Consider the following 16,209-nt stretch of genomic DNA (forward strand, 5'->3'; position numbering starts at 1 on the left):
GTTTCTGAATTGTTATACTTCTATTATTTTATTAAAATTTAAATAAAGTTCAAAAATTTTGCAGTGTTTGTTTTACTGATGGCCAGTTGTCAAAATACTGTCTTGAAAATATATTGGTTTCAATTCTGTATTCTTCCCATCCCATACTTGTCGATTTATTTCACAATTATGTTCACTTGTATAGGGTTTCCCCTATTCTTGCTCATTTAATTTTTTCTTGGCCTTATGTGAAACAATAAGAATATTTTAAAAGTTGGAACTATTCAAATAGGTATATTCAAAATGTATCACTTATATTTTTATTACATTAATCTTTCTGCCTTCATGCCCCAAGCATGTTTCAATGATAGAAACTTTATGTTATACTTAAATATTTCTATGATCAGTCCTCTCATATTGGCTTGTTTCTTAAGATTTCTTAATTATTGCTGCATGTGTGTTTTTCCAGATAAAATTTAGGATTGATTTTTAGAATTACTGGTCTTCCATTTGAAATGATGAAGAAATTCTAATGTTATTTAAACTGTCACCGACAAATAGGGATGCTATATGGCACATCTGCTTTGCCACAGTTGGAAGATTCACAACACAGTGTGTGCTTATGGAGCAATGTATTGCAGATGTACATTTTCCTTTGGAAGATCACTTCCTGGCTTACTATTGCAACCTGTTAGAGACTACAGGTGAAACCATAGGTCATCAACAGTTGACAATTAGATTTGAGCTTGCTATAATTGGTGTGAGTGTATTTGGACTCTGAGTTATAATGCTGGTCATTCACAGCAACAATCTATCGTCAAAGGGAGATATACTTAGGAGAACAGAATTGAGCAGGTTGACAAGGCACAAGTAAGGCTTATGAACAGATAACTCAGACTCCTTTGAAACAAATTCCTCCTGTATTTATATTCTCTTACTCTGTCCACATATATGGCCTTGTTGGGAGTACCTAACCTAGGTAAAAAGAAATAAAAATATGTACTGAGTCACAGATGTTCTGTACAATATGCTAGCATCCACTCAAAGCAAATGACTGATAAATTAAATATGTGATGTAAGCAATATTTTTTAAAAATGCTTGTGTATAGCTTCATAAATATTAGTCAATGTAGATGTTACTGAAAAAAAGTGCACTGCATAAAAAGAGGAATTGCTGTTTAGCCTAATGATAAGAAAAGTCATGTTCCAGAGAAGATATGTCAGTTTCAAATTTGTGTCTGTATAAAAACACAGTGTTAATATTTTTAAAAAAGAAGCTATTGATATAACTACAAAGAGAAAGAAACCACCCCATAATTGTATAAGGAGATTTAAATAGCTCAGTAATGACACAAACATTAAAAGTACAAATTTAAATCATGTGATTAATAAACTTGACCTAGTTGACTCATATTGAACACTGCACTCAACTGTCATTATACATAATTTTCAAATGGTCAAGGAATGATTACAAACATGACTACTATATTCTAGGCCATAAAGTGATATTCAACTAATTTAGAAGGATTTCATGTAAAGAAGGTATGACATTATAAAAGGATTTTCTGAATAGTTTATGCTTCACCTATTTACAGCAGTACATTGAGGCCAATATTGCTCAGTGGCCCCTCCTCTGGAGGAAAGGAGAAGAGTAGAACTTGTGTACAACATTTGGGTTTTCCAGGGGCTGTCCAAGCACTGGTGTCTGCCAGGGTGTCCAACCTGCAACCTTTGGGCCACATGTAGCCCAAGCATGTCTGTGAATGTGGCCCAATACAAAATCATAAATTTACATGAAACATTATGAGATCTTTTTGTGACTACATGTCACAATGTATTTAATGTGTGGCCCAGGACAGCTCTTCTTCTTCCACTGTGGCACAGAGATGCCAAAGGGTTGGACACTCCTGGATGATCTTGGAGCCCTGATGGGAACTAACTTACTGTTGATGCCTGAAAGCTGCTGAGGAACAAAGAGCTGGGTGGGATCCTGGTGGTTATTTTTTCCTAAACAAAACTCAACATATAATTTCACTTTTAAACATCATTATTGTTTAAGAAGTTGAGTTATTTTATACCTGAAATTTACATTATCAACCTAAGATCTATACCAACTATACATAAATAACATATTAAATTAAAATTTTTGACAAGTTCAGTAGAATGAAAGTCAGAAAGACAAAAGAAAAGTAATTTAAATTAAATGGTAAGTATATAAAACAAACAGAAAAAACAAAGAGAATAAACAAGAACGACAGGGAGTTTACTGTGACTTGAAGAAGCTAGTGAAATTTCATGTTTATATTTCAATTTTACTACAATGTGTCTCTAATTCATTATGCCACATTTTTTAATTTGCTTGTGAGAAAGAGTCTTCCTCACCATGTTCATAAAGGCTTTCTTGACTTGCTGGTTCCTTAAGCTGTAAATAAAAGGATTCAGCATGGGTGCTACTGAGGTGTTCAGCACAGCAACTCCCTTGCTCAGGGACACCCTATCATTCGCTGAAGGTTTAATATACATAAAAATGCAGCTGCCATAAGAGATGGAGATGACAATCATGTGAGAGGAACATGTAGAAAAGGCCTTTGTCCTCTGACTAGTAGAAGGAATTCTTAAAATCGTTCTGATGATATAGAGATAGGACAGAAATATCAACGCCAACGTGAACATCAGAGTAAACACAGCACAGGAGAACCCCATTATCTCTAGAAATTTTGTTTCTGAACAAGAAAGTTGCAGCAGGGGGAAATAATCACAGGTAAAATGGTCAATAATATTTGATCTGCAGTAATCGAGGTTCAAGAGGAACATGAGTGCAGGGAATATGATTAAGAATGAAACTAGCCAGGAAGAGAAGACAAGGAGTATACAGATTCTTCGATTCATGATGGTCATGTAATGCAGAGGTTTGCAGATGGCAATATAGCGATCATAGGACATGGCAGCCAGAAGGTAAAATTCAGTGACTCCCAAAAGAATGAAAAAAAATAACTGAGCAATGCAATCATTAAAGGAAATGGTTTTATCCCCTGAAATAATGGTGCCCAAGAACTTAGGTATACTAACAGTTGTGAATGAAACCTCCAACATGGAGAAATTTCTGAGGAAGAAATACATAGGGGACTGGAGATGGGAATCCAGCAGGGTAAGGGTTATGATGGTCAGGTTTCCAGTGATGCTGAGCATGTAGGTGAAGAGCAGAAAGACAAAGATCACCACCTGAAGCTTTGGGTCATCTGACAGTCCCAGGAGGATGAATTCTGTTACTTCTGTATGGTTTCTCATTCTTCAGTTACTTTTTTGTTTTCCTCCTGCCAGATCTACAGGAGAAAACACAAGGAACACGTCATGAATTGTGGATTAAGAACTATCCATGTGTGGAACCAGAATTTGGCTGAAATAGTATGTTACTTTACCATCGGGGGAAATTTAAAGGGAACCTATAATAGCTATGGTCCTTTGATTTCTTCTCTCTTATATACAGACAACAGTATGGTGGTAACTAGGGAAGGAAGGGAATTGGAAGGGGTAGTAAAGGAGCTTAAATATATGGTGACAGAGGATAGTTTCACTTTGGGTATTGGACACACAATGCAAGGTACAGATTCATGTATCAGGGAAATGTACACTTGAAACCTATATTATCTTGTGACCCAATGTCCACCCCAATAAATTTAATTCATAGAAAAGTAACTTACTTGTCTTGAATGACACAAAGAGTCCGCAGGAAGACCCATCAAGTGTTAGGAAGGGTTATTTTAACTAGATGCTGTTTACTTTTTTCTACAATTATTTTAGGTGACTACTTTCCTGGTGAAGTCTGCATAATTTATATTTTGTCATTTCAATAATGATGAGCAAATTCAATTCCCAGCATTCATGTTAGTGTTCATAGAAGCAAATAAAGAGAAAGTGGATATCATCAATCACATTCAATAATAATTTTAGAAATAGTAACACATATCTGCAGGGGTTATTGTGAATATCAACTAATAACCTCACACTTTTAATTCATTAGCTAGCCATCTACAATTTCAACAAGAAAAAAAGTAAATTAATAAAAAATTATGCAATCAAAGTGTTATCAGTTTATTATTTATGGCACTCTAAGGTAATTTATTATCATAGAAGGTATATGGATTAGGCAGTTAGAGAAATCTGGATTAAAATACAAATGGGCTGCTTAATGGATTTTGACTTTAGATGAATTACTTAATTTCTTGAAACTCCAGTTTTCTCTGTTCAAAATAAAGGTGACTGTAACAAATAATCCTACAATAAACATAGGAGTGCATATATCTTTATGTAAATGTTTTCATATTTTCTGGGTCGATATTAAGGAGAGGGATTGCTGGGCCCTATGACAGCTCTATTTCTAATGCTTTGAGAAACTTCCATACTGTTTTCCATAGTGTCTGTACCAATTTGTGTCCCTACCAGCAATTGAAATTTATATAATTTTATCAACCACTGTTACCTATGTTTAAATTTTTTTAAATAAAGTTAAAATTTCAAAGGTGCTTTTCTTAATTATATTTTTTCCATTACTGTTTAGCCCCCTTACTTCCTCTTTCACCTGCAACCAACCTCCGTCCTCCCCACAATCACTACATTGTTGTCCGTATCCATAAGCTGTTTCTCTTTTTTCTTTTTTGCTCAATAATTTGATGCCTTAAATAAAGTAAGTGAAGGTGCTCTACAAATCATGTGGTGCTTAGTATGCCTTGTTTAGAGCTTTTTAATTTACTATAGTTTTCTTTTAGTTGGAGTTAATTCCCAACTTTGGGAAGGATATTTATAGTAATTGTGATATAGGAAAAGCACTTTTTATCTTAGTGAAATGCTAAAGACTTTTATATATTCTCTCAGTTAGCCCTTAACACACCCATGAAACTATTTTTATTCCCAGATAAAGAATTGAGGCTCATGGAGGTATGTACCGTTGGTATATTCATATAACTGGTAAAAGGCAAATATAATCATAGACTATCTGAAATTAAAATCTGTTCTCTTAAATAAAGTACTTCAGAGTCTATATTCAATTAGAAATCCTCAGACACAGAGATCATAACTTCCTGTGTTTACTTAATAGAGAATGACTAAATTGATATAATGAAAGAAAATACACTTAGCTCTTTTTGCACTTTTTAATATATACAGCTACAAAATTTAAGTCCAAATATATCTTATTTAATTTAATTAAAATTTGCCTAATCAGCAAAACAAACAAGCAAGCAAAATATAATTAGAGATGTTGAAATAAAGAATAAACTGACAGTAACCAGAGGGTTGGGGAAGGGGAAAACAAGGGAAAGAAGGGGAAGTGTCATCAAGGAATGTGTATAAAGGACACGAATAGGATTGGAGTTGGGAGTGGGTTGGGCAAGGGAGAGTGATTGAGGAAAATGGAAACAACTGTACTTGAAGAACAATAAAAAAAAGTTGAGCTGGTAAGTGATGAATCAATGATGAGATTTGGGAGACTTTCATTGTCTCCTTTTTAAAAAAACATTTACTTATTGATTAGAGAGAGAGGGATTGATTTGTTGATCTACTTATTCATGCATTCATTGGCTGCTTGTTGAATGTGCCTGGACCAGAGATCAAACCTGTAACCTTGGTGTATGGGAACGACATTCTCACCAACTGAGCTACCAGGCCAGGGCTTCTCACTTGTGTGTTTAAACTCACAGATATACACATGCATATATAATAAGTAGCTATACTATCCTTATGATTGACATTTTTCTCAAAATTATTTCATTATATTTTTCCATTACCATTTATTTCCCTTACTCTCCTCTCTCCCACAATCACCATACTGTTGACAAGTTATACTTTAATAATCATATTTTGGTTTTGGCCTATTGACCTTAATATTTAAATGACATACTCTAGTTTCTTAGTAGATAGAAATTATTTCCTTTGAATTATTTATAAATCAAAGGGAATGGAATATTGATTTTTGCATAGGAAATATTGAGGATACTTGTAGAGGAGTCTGGTTATTTTTTAGCCAAGAGCAGTGAGGAGGGCATTGTCACCATCACTTACGTGGAAGCAGAAAGGGCTGTGCAGGCCAGCTCCAGAGACATTCCCAGATTCACGACCTCAGGTCACAGTCATTCTTAGGAGAATGGGAAAATTCCACTGCGTGTTTCAAACCAGTTACAAAAGTAGCATTGTTTCTTTTTATTTTTTTTAACCTCTATAGAGTCTTCAAACAAAAATGAGGGTCTTTTGTTTTCATTTTGTTTTTGTAAGTAGCTATAATACTAGGCAATTGTTGGTTCTGGTTGAGCTGAGACAGTAAAAAAGGCATGTAGTTGTAACATTCCATTAAAAGATGGTTCATTTTTATAAATGGATAGTTAGGTACACTATTGACTATATAACTTGAGTATATGATGTTTTTAGCCAGGATATGACAACTCAAGATTTTAAGCTGTCTCCACAGACAAGGGATTTGCTTTTAGTTGACTTGTTCTAATAAAAGTAATACCTCACATTATCATATGCTTATATTTCCTTCTATGAGCTCAAAGGAATTTTTTGGTGAGTAAAATACTTTTATTTATTTATTTATTCATTTATTTACTTACTTACTTATAAACTATATTTTACTGTTTATGTTATTACAGTTTTCTGAATTTGCCCCATTGTCTTCCTTATGCCCAACTTACCTCTGATTTTCAGAAAGGCTCACTAACAGTCAGAATATCTGACTGAAAAACATTGGCAGCTGTCGTTGTATTCCAAGGAGCCCAACATTTTTGAAAATATTTCCACTCATTTAACAAATTTGTGTTTCCTGCCAATGTTTTTGTATTAAATTTCCCATTTTATCCTGAGGGAATATATTTCTCTGACATAGAAAGTGAAAAGGAACAAATACATAAAAGAGAAAAAATATCAAATGTTTTAAAACTCTCTGGTGCCTTTTCTATATAGATTTTACTCACACAAGCTACTTCCTGTTTTATCTAGTCTCTCTGACCCAGGCTCAAGGGGACTAATTCAGTCAGGACAGGAATACACACAACACACCAAGGAATATAAAGGATAATAACCACTAATATTGAAATTTGACATGGAATCTTGGGGGTCAAGGTCCAGGGAAACAGAAAAAATTGCAACAAGCAATCCCGAACACAAAATGTGAAGTTTGGTTTTCTCTACATTCCTTTTCAGACAAAGATTAGCAACCTAATATCTTAGTTTCCCATATTAATTTCTACCTAATACTCTATGCCTGTTAAAAAATCCGGTAATCTATCACATTGTGCTAAGTACATTTTTAACTCTATTATTTTTAATCTGGCTTCCAGTAAAAAATTTTGGTGCTATACTACTGCTAATAGTTTATGCTTTTTCTTTTCCTGTTCTGTCTGGCTCTCCAGGAATGTCAGTTGAAGGATTTCTTGTTTTGATTGATTCATGGTGTAATTTATATGCTAAGTATAATATTAGGAGTTACTACCTTCTTTGATAGACTACTAATAATAAATCACGTCCTAATGAGATAAGGTGAGTTTAAAAAGCCAGTAAATTTGTGCAGGTCATTAATAAAAGCTTGTACAATTTGTAGGTTCTTAAGAATTTGGGGTTTTGTTTTTTCAAATCAAGCTATCTTATTGGCTGTTATGGCTCAAGACCTCCATAAAGTTATTTAGCTTTTCTGAGTATCAATTTACAGTTTGTAAAATCATCATCATCACCATCATCATCATCATGTTGTCTAACCTTATAGAGAGCTGTAAAGATTAAATAATATATGGTATAAAATATATCTGGCTCAGCATATGATACAAAATAAGTGTTCTGTATGGAAGAGATAGATAGTATTACTTATGAAATTCCTATCAAACTCCTAGTGAGCATAAGAGTAATGATGGCTGCCTAGTCTTTTTTTATATATTTTAAACATAATACAGATAAACAAGGAGAGTTTACAAAATAAGACATACATGCCTTCAGCATGACTAAGCAATATAAGATATAATGAAATTAAAATTATTTGTAAGTCAAAAAATAAATATCCAAGTCCATCAGGTGAGTGGGAATAATTCAAGAGATACTACAGATATTATGGAAAAAATGGTTGTTGCAGATGTTTAATTCATTTCACATTTCACATACTTTTATGAAAGAACTGTGATCTTAGTAGCAGAAGGGAAAATGTAAGAATAAGTTGATTAAAACACTGTATACTCCTTTAACTATTACAATATAAAAGATTTTCATTATTCAGGAAAATCAATAAAATATTATATCCTACAGCCACTGGTTTACTGCCCAGATGTAAATCAGTGATTACATGGAAACTACCAGACAGCATGAAAGAAAAACACAACAAAGTCATTTTCAGGCTAAAAAGAAAACTTAAGGAAGTGAGGTCAACATTGCAGGTATCTGTGAGAGGCATATAGGGGGAAACTGCAGAAGTTACAATTTCATTTTTTCTTTCTTGAATATTCACAATGACATTCATTCTTGCTAATACATACTTTCATTTCATTTATTTCCAGAAAACACTACTTTATGAACCAATTTTGGAAACCTTGTTTTACTTGCTGGTTACTCAGGGTGTAAATTAACAGTTCAACATGGGGGCAATTGAAGTGTTGTGAATATGGCCAACAGTGCTCTTCCTTTGGTCAAAAGCCTGACATACATGAATATACAGACTATTTCCTCTGACTAGCAGACGGGATTCTCAGAATCGTGCTAATGCTGCACATGTAGGACATATCATTAATGCCACTGTGAAGAGTAGAGTGACAAAAGCAAAGTAAGAACCAATTCTTTCCAAAAGCCATGTATCTGAGCATGAGAGGTGTAAAATGGGGAAATAGTCCGAAGAGAAGATATTAATGACATTGGAAGCACAGGAGTCAAACTGGAGGATAAGTGTGAGGTGGGAAGATGGTTAGAAATCCTCTTAGCCATGAACTAAACAGCCCCATGAGTCCTGTATTCGTGTTCCTCTGCTTCCTCCTTCCACTTCTTTCCCATGCTATCCCCTCCCTCCCTCCCCCTGATCACTGTCAGTTTGTTCTTTGTTTCCAAGTCTCTGGTTATATTTTGCCCATTTTTTTGTTTTATTGATTAGGTTTCAGTTATAAGTGAGATCATATGGTATTTGTCTTTCAACACAAGGCTTATTTCACTTAGCATAATGCTCTCCAGTTCCATCCATGCTGTCATGATGTATAGGAGTTAGGGTTAGGTTTCTGCTGGGTAGTATTCCATTGTGTAAATGTATTTGATCCACTCCTTTACTGATGGGAACTTAGGCTGCTAGTACTTGGTTACTATAAATAATGCTACTATGAAATTAGGGTGCATAGGTTCTTTAATTGGCAAGTAAGGATTCTTAGGGCATTGTCCCAGCAGTAGATCACTGCATAAAAAGACACTTCTATCTTTAGTTTTTTTGAGGAAATTTGTTACTGTTTTCCAGAGTGTCTGCACCAGTCTGCATTCCCACCAACAGTGTACTAGGGTTCCCCTTTCTCTGCAACTTCTCCAGCACTTGTTTCATGATTTATTAATGATGGTCATTCTGAGCAGTGTGAGATGGTATTTCACTGTGGTTTTAATTTGCATCTCTCTCATGGCTAATGATGTTAAACATCATTTTGGATATACTTGTGCAGATCTCCCAACACCATTATTGAAGAGACTATTCTCACTCCATTTTAGGTTCCTTCCCCTTTGTCAAATATTAACTGACTGTATGAATGGGTTTATTTCTTGGCTCTCTATTATGTTCCATTGGTCCATGTGGCTGTTCTTATGCCAGTCCCAGATACTTTTTATCACAGTGGCCTTGTAATATAATTTGATATCAGGTATTCTGATCCCTACTACTTTGTTCTTCTTTCTCAAAATTGCTCAGGTTATTTGGGGTCATTTATGGTTTCATATAAATTTTTGAAATATTTGTTCTATATCTATGAAATATGTCATTGGTATTGTGATAGGGATTGCATTGAATCTATAGATTGTTTGAGGCAGTATGGACATTTTAATGATACTGAATCTTTCAATCTATGAACATGGTCTATTCTTCCTATTTTTGTCTCTTCCTTAATTTCTTTCTTCAGTGTTGTATAGTTTTCTGAGTACAGATCTTTTAGTTCATTGGTTAAGTTTATTCCTAAGTATTTTATTTTTCTTGTTGCTTTTGCAAATGGGATTTTTTTTCCTAATTTCTGTTTTTGATATTTCATTGTTGGTATAAAAAAATGCCTTCAATTTCTGAATGTTGACTTTGTATCCCTTTTTATATTCCTCTGTATCACTTTTATGTCCATTAAATAAAGACAGTTTTATTTCTTCCTTTCCAATTTGGATGCCTTTTATTTCTTCTTCTTGTCTGATTGCCGTGTCTAGGACTTCCAGTACTATGTTGAATAAGAGAGGTGAAAGTGGACATCCCTGTCTTGTCCCTGACCTTAGTGGGAAAGCTTGTAGTTTGCTGGCAGTGTGTTTGTCATATATGGCCTTCATTATGCTTCGGCATGTTTCCTCTATTGCCACTTTGCTGACAGCTTTCATCATAAATTGGTGCTTGATTTTATTGAATGCTTTTTCTGTATGTATTGATATGATCATGTGGTTTTTATGCTTCATTTTGTTTATGTGGTGAATTACATTTTTTAATTTCTGTATGTTGTAAGAACCTTGCATTTCCAGAATAAATCCCACTTGATCATGGTATACAATTTTTTAAAAGATTTTGTTTATTTATTTATTTAGTTACTTACTTAATTATAAGGAAAAGGAGGGAGAAAGAGAGTAAGAGAAACATTAATGTGTGGTTGTCTCTCATGTGTCCCCCACTGGGAACCTGGCCTGCAACCCAGGTATGTGCCCTGACCGGGAATTGAACCAGCAACCCTTTGGTTTGCAGGCCAGCACTCAATCTACTGAGCCACACCAGCCAGGTATATGATCTTTTTGATGCATTGCTCTATTCAGTTTGCTAACATTTTTTTCAGGATTTTAAAATCTATGTTCACCAGGGATACTGGCCTGTAATTTTCTTTCTTTGTAGTGTCTTCATCTGGATTTGGAATTAGTGTCTTCATCTGGCCTTTTAAAATGAGTTTGGGAGCCTTCCCTCCTCTTGAATTTTATGATATAGTTTGAGAATGAAAGGTGTTAGTTCCCAGAATGTTTGGTAAAATTCACCTGTGAACTCATCAGGTTCAGGACTTTTGTTTGTTGAGAGTTTTCTGATTACTGCTTCAATTTCCTTAGTGTAAAAAAAAATGTTTTTAAAAACCATTTTATACAAATTCAGTACTTATATTAATTATATTTCAAGTACTCAATAGTCAAATGTAGCTAGTGGCTCATCTATTGGACAGCAAAGAGTATAGAACATTTCCATTAATGTCCAAAGCAAATAATTATTTTGACAGTTATTAATATTACTCTTCAGTAATTACCTGAGTGAAGGTATCTTTTCTAGAACAATAGTCCTGTGGAACTTTTCCTATGATCTCATCAAATATTCACAGTTTCTTGTAATTCTTAGGCATTCTCTCTCGCACACACATACACACCCATATGCACCTGTACACACATACACTTCTCCTTAAGGTTTCTTCTAAATGTCATATAATTTCTGAAATCTTCTTTGTCTGCAAAACCATAATTAGATGCTTTCTTCCAAAAGTTTTTGCTTTTACCTTATTTTATTGCAATTACTGTGCATATGTCCATTTCCATTAAAAGCTACATAACATTGGTCTTTGGTTAATATATATTTATATACCTACTGGCAAGTAAAAATATGTAATACCAAATCTGAATGTGATGTATATATTTTGTATATATTACTGTATTTGAATTACTATTCAAATTTTGTTAAGAATTTTTCAGCTATGTTCAGAGATATTAAGCTGCAGTCTCCTTTTATTTTGTTTTTCTGGTTTCAAATTAGATACTGTTAATCATGTAAAAACATTGGTAAATTTTCTCTACTCATCTGATTTCTGGAGGAGTTGTGCAGGTCCAGTATAATTTTTTCCTTGAAAACAAAATAAAGTTTGGTAGAACTTACTAGTGAAACCAACTGGGCCCAGAATTTTATTTTTAGAATTTCAACTACAAATTCTGTCATAGATTCTGTCATAGATATAGAGATATCCATGTTTTATTCTGTAAATTTTGGTATTTTGTATGTTTTAGAATTGGTCTATTTCATTTAATTATCAAATTTATGAGCACAGTATTGCTTATAATTTTGCCTTATTTTCCTTTTACTATCTGTGACATCAGAGTTATGCCTTCTTCATTCATCCTGGTAGTACTTTCTGTCTCTTCTCTCTTTTCCTTGGTTGGTCTTCCTAGATATTTAACAATTTACTTAATCATTTTTTTTATTTTTTTAAATTTTTATTCAGTTACAATTGTCTGCATTTTCTCCCCATCCTTCCACCCCACCCCAGCCAATCCCACCTCCCTCCCCCACCTCCACCCTCCCCCTTGATTTTGTCCTTGTGTCCTTTATAGTAGCTCCTGTAGACCCCTCTCCCCACTATTCCCTCCCCACTCCCCTCTGGCTATTGTTACATTGTTCTTAACTTCAGTGTCTCTGCTTATATTTTGTTTGCTTTTTTCTTCTGTTGATTATGTTCTAGTTAAAGGTGAGATCATATGGTATTTGTCCCTCACCGCCTGGCTTATTTCACTTAGCAAATTGCTGGATGCAGTTTGCCAATATTTTGTTGAGGATTTTAGCATCTATGTTCATCAGCGATATTGGCCTGAAGTTTTCTTTCTTTGGTATGTCCTTATCTGGTTTTGGGATTAGGATGATGTTGGCTTCGTAAAACGAGTTTGGGAGTCTTCCATCTTCTTGAATTTTTTGAAATAATCTGTGGAGGATGGGGGTTAGCTCTCCCTTAAATGCTTTGTAGAATTCTCCTGGGAAACCGTCTGGTCCAGGGCTTTTGTGTGTCGGAAACTTTTTTATTACTGTTTCAATTTCATCAGGTGTTATTGGTTTGTTCAGGCTTTCTGCTTCTTCTTCATTGAGTTTTGGAAGGTTATATTTTTCTAGAAATTTGTCCATTTCATCTAGGTTTTCACATTTCTTGGCATATAGTTCTTCGTAGTAATTTCTTACAATTCTTTGTATTTTGGTATCAATTGTAGTCTCTCCTCTTTCATTTCTGATTTTGTTTATTTGGATCCTCTCTCTTTTTTTCTTGATGAGCCTGCTTAAGGGCTTGTCAATTTTGTTTATCTTTTCAAAGAACCAGCTCCTGGATTCATTGATCCTTACAATTGTGCTTTTAGTCTCTATGTCATTTAATTCTGCTCCGATCTTGGTTACTTCCTTCCTTGTACTTGCTCTGGGTTGTCTTTGTTGTTGTTCCTCGAGTTCTTGTAGGTGTAGGGTTAGGTTGTTTATTTGAAATGTTTCTATTCTTTTTAGGTAGACCTGTATTGCTATGAACTTCCCTCTCAGGACTGCCTTTGCTGTGCCCCATAGGTTTTGGATTTTGTGAGTTTGTTTTTGTTTGTTTCCAGAAACTTTTTGATTTCTTCCCTAATCTCATTCTTCACCCACTCATTGTTTAATAGCATGCTATTCAATCTCCATGTTTTTGAGTGTTTTGGAGTTTTTTCCTTGAGGTTTGTTGCTAGTTTCAGTCCCTTGTGGTCAGAGAAAATGCTTAATATGATTTCAATTTTCTTGAACTTGTTAAGGCTTGTTATGTGTCCTGTCATGTGGTCTATCTTTGAAAATGTTCCATATGCATTTGAAAAGAATGTGTATTTTGCTTCTTTGGGATGAAAGGCTCTACATATTTCAGTTAAGTCCATTTCATCTAGGGCATTGCTCAATGCCACAATATCTTTGTTGATATTTTCTTTGGAAGATATGTCCATCTTTGACAGCGGAGTGTTAAAATCCCCTACATCATTGTGGTTTTAATTTACATCTCTCTGATAGATAGAGATACTGAGCATCTTTTATATGTCTCTGGACCCTCTGTATGTCCTCCTTGGAGAAGTGTTTGTTCAAGTCCTTTGACCATTTTTTAATCGGGTTGCTTGTTTCTTAGAGTGGGGTCGTGTGAGTTCTTTATATATTTTGGAGATTAAACCCTTTTCTGAGGTATCATTGGCAAATACGTTTTCCCATATGGTTGGTTCTCTTTTTATTTTAATACTGTTTTCTTTAGCTGTGCAGAAGCTTTTTATTTTGATGAGGTCCCATTTGTTTATTCTTTCCTTTATGTCCCTTGCTCTAGGGGACATATCAGTGAAAATACTGCTGAGTGAAATATCTGAGATTTTCCTGCCTATGTTCTTCTCTAGGAGTTTATGGTATTACGACTTTTATTTAAGTCTTTTATCCACCTTGAATTTATTTTTGTGTGTGGTGTAAGTTGGTTATCGAATTTCATTTTTTTGCACGTACCTGTCTAGCTCTCCCAACACCATTTGTTGAAGATGGTATTTTAACTAAAGAAGCAAAATATAACCAAAGACACTGAAATTGAGAACAGGCTGACAGTGACCAGAGGGGAGAGCAGATGGAATTTCAGGGAAAAGAGTGAAGGGTTTGTAGGAACAATTATAAAGGACACATAGACAATAATGGAGGGGTTGGAAATGAGAGGGAGGTAGGGAGGGATGGGGGTTGGGCTGGGGTGGGGGGAAAACGCAGAAAACTGTACTTGAACAACAGTAAAATTTTAAAAAAAATAGTCGCCTAGGTAGAGTTACAAATGTAATTTTAAGTTACCATTCTTCTATGGCTGAGTCATTATGTCTGGGATACTGTCAATGTTTAATATATACCCAGTTATACTGAGATGATATTCTTTACATGACACTTCCAAAAAAGAGATTCATTGAAAATTTATATAAGGTGTGAACTTTAGTATCCAGCTTTTTTTTTTTGGAAGCTTACTCTTGAAAATTATATCGAATATGGGCAATTTAGACTCAAGAGGACAAGTGAGGGGACCACTGCTTTAAATGATTGAGAAATTTTGAAGTTTAGCATGCAAATGTGACAGTGGGTCTACAATACAGGTCAGATATATTTAGAAATAGAAATGAGAGGTTTTATTAAATTTCGGATTGTGGATATAATGGAGTGGGAGAAATATTACTCCTACTTATTCACTCTCCATTTCCACACTCAACAAATACACACTGAATGATTTTAAGGAATCATTTTGTAATCCCTTTATAAAAGTTTTAAGTCACACAGAAATTATCCAAAAATATATAGTTATCCAGAAAGAATCAACTGTCTCTATCAAATGAGGAATCAAGAGGAACTAAGAAAAATATATGTTCTTCATTTAATTGTTATATTAATTATTTGATACATTACTGACTTGATAGATATTGAAGTATGGCTTAGGTTCTAATTGTTTTTAAAATTTTAGCAGTTCCTTAAGTCATCCACTTATCACATAGAAAAATGGTGTATAACCATGTCTTCCCTTCAACCTTTCACAATTTCTCTTCCTCAAGCAGCCCCTATTTCCTCAAAAGACAAGGTTTCCTGGGGTCCTGTTTTAACATAATAAAACAAACACCTATATGGATGAACAAACCTTAGAAAAATTTTCCTGTATATATGCATGTATGTGTGAATGTGTTCACCTGTAAGTAAATTTAATCTCAAAAAGCCAAAGCAAAAAAATAATAATAATATTGTACTTTATCTGAGGTTTGGAAGTAGTGCCATAGGATTCTAGTTCAAACTAGAACTAATTATAGTTGTTCTAGTTTACTACTCTTCAGTGTTTGTTAAGTAATACAGTAATAGGAGATGCCTGCCCTTTCCATCCCCAGATATTGAGAGTTTCACTCCACAACACAAACCCTCACTTTGTTCAGAATGTTACACATGAATGCTGATGTTCTCCCATTGCATGTCTTTGAACTTCATCCACCCATTTTCCTAGTATCTCTCTGGTGGAGGCTTTCTTAGTTAAATTGGTTAGCAGAGTTACATGTTGATGTCATTGGAAAGTTTACCCCTTACTTTATATTTTCAACTGGACTTCCTAGGAGTACATTTCAAGAGGAAAAGAAGTGCGTGAGATTTTAGATCAATTATTACTTTGACCTGAGCCACTTCAGCCCCAGTCACAGCAATTCTAAGAATTAAATTTTGCTTTTAAATTAAACAATTTTTATATTTTCTCTAGAGAAACAATTTACTCCCAAATTTTA

At 34.3% G+C, this 16,209-nt stretch overlaps 1 protein-coding gene across 4 annotated transcripts; it reads right to left on the reverse strand.

Annotated features, from left to right (window-relative positions):
* Positions 1–1,997: 1,997 nt before the first annotated feature.
* LOC112318272 (olfactory receptor 6C1) lies at positions 1,998–6,904 on the reverse strand. Of its 4 annotated transcripts, XM_045184365.3 has the most exons (4): positions 6,666–6,904; positions 6,037–6,109; positions 3,681–3,802; positions 1,998–3,302 (listed from the first exon to the last, which is right to left on the reverse strand). In XM_045184365.3, exon 4 carries the CDS (start codon positions 3,265–3,267, stop codon positions 2,308–2,310), a length of 960 nt encoding a protein of 319 aa, XP_045040300.1. In that variant the 5' UTR covers positions 3,268–3,302; positions 3,681–3,802; positions 6,037–6,109; positions 6,666–6,904; the 3' UTR covers positions 1,998–2,307. The 4 variants fall into 4 exon arrangements, with proteins under 4 accessions (XP_045040300.1, XP_045040299.1, XP_045040301.1 ...); XM_045184364.3 differs by lacking the exon at positions 6,037–6,109; XM_045184366.3 differs by lacking the exon at positions 3,681–3,802.
* Between the last annotated feature and the right edge of the window lie 9,305 nt (positions 6,905–16,209).

The sequence above is a fragment of the Desmodus rotundus genome, chromosome 3 (genome assembly GCF_022682495.2).
Source record: "Desmodus rotundus isolate HL8 chromosome 3, HLdesRot8A.1, whole genome shotgun sequence".
In the NCBI taxonomy this organism is placed as follows: Eukaryota; Metazoa; Chordata; class Mammalia; order Chiroptera; family Phyllostomidae; genus Desmodus; species Desmodus rotundus.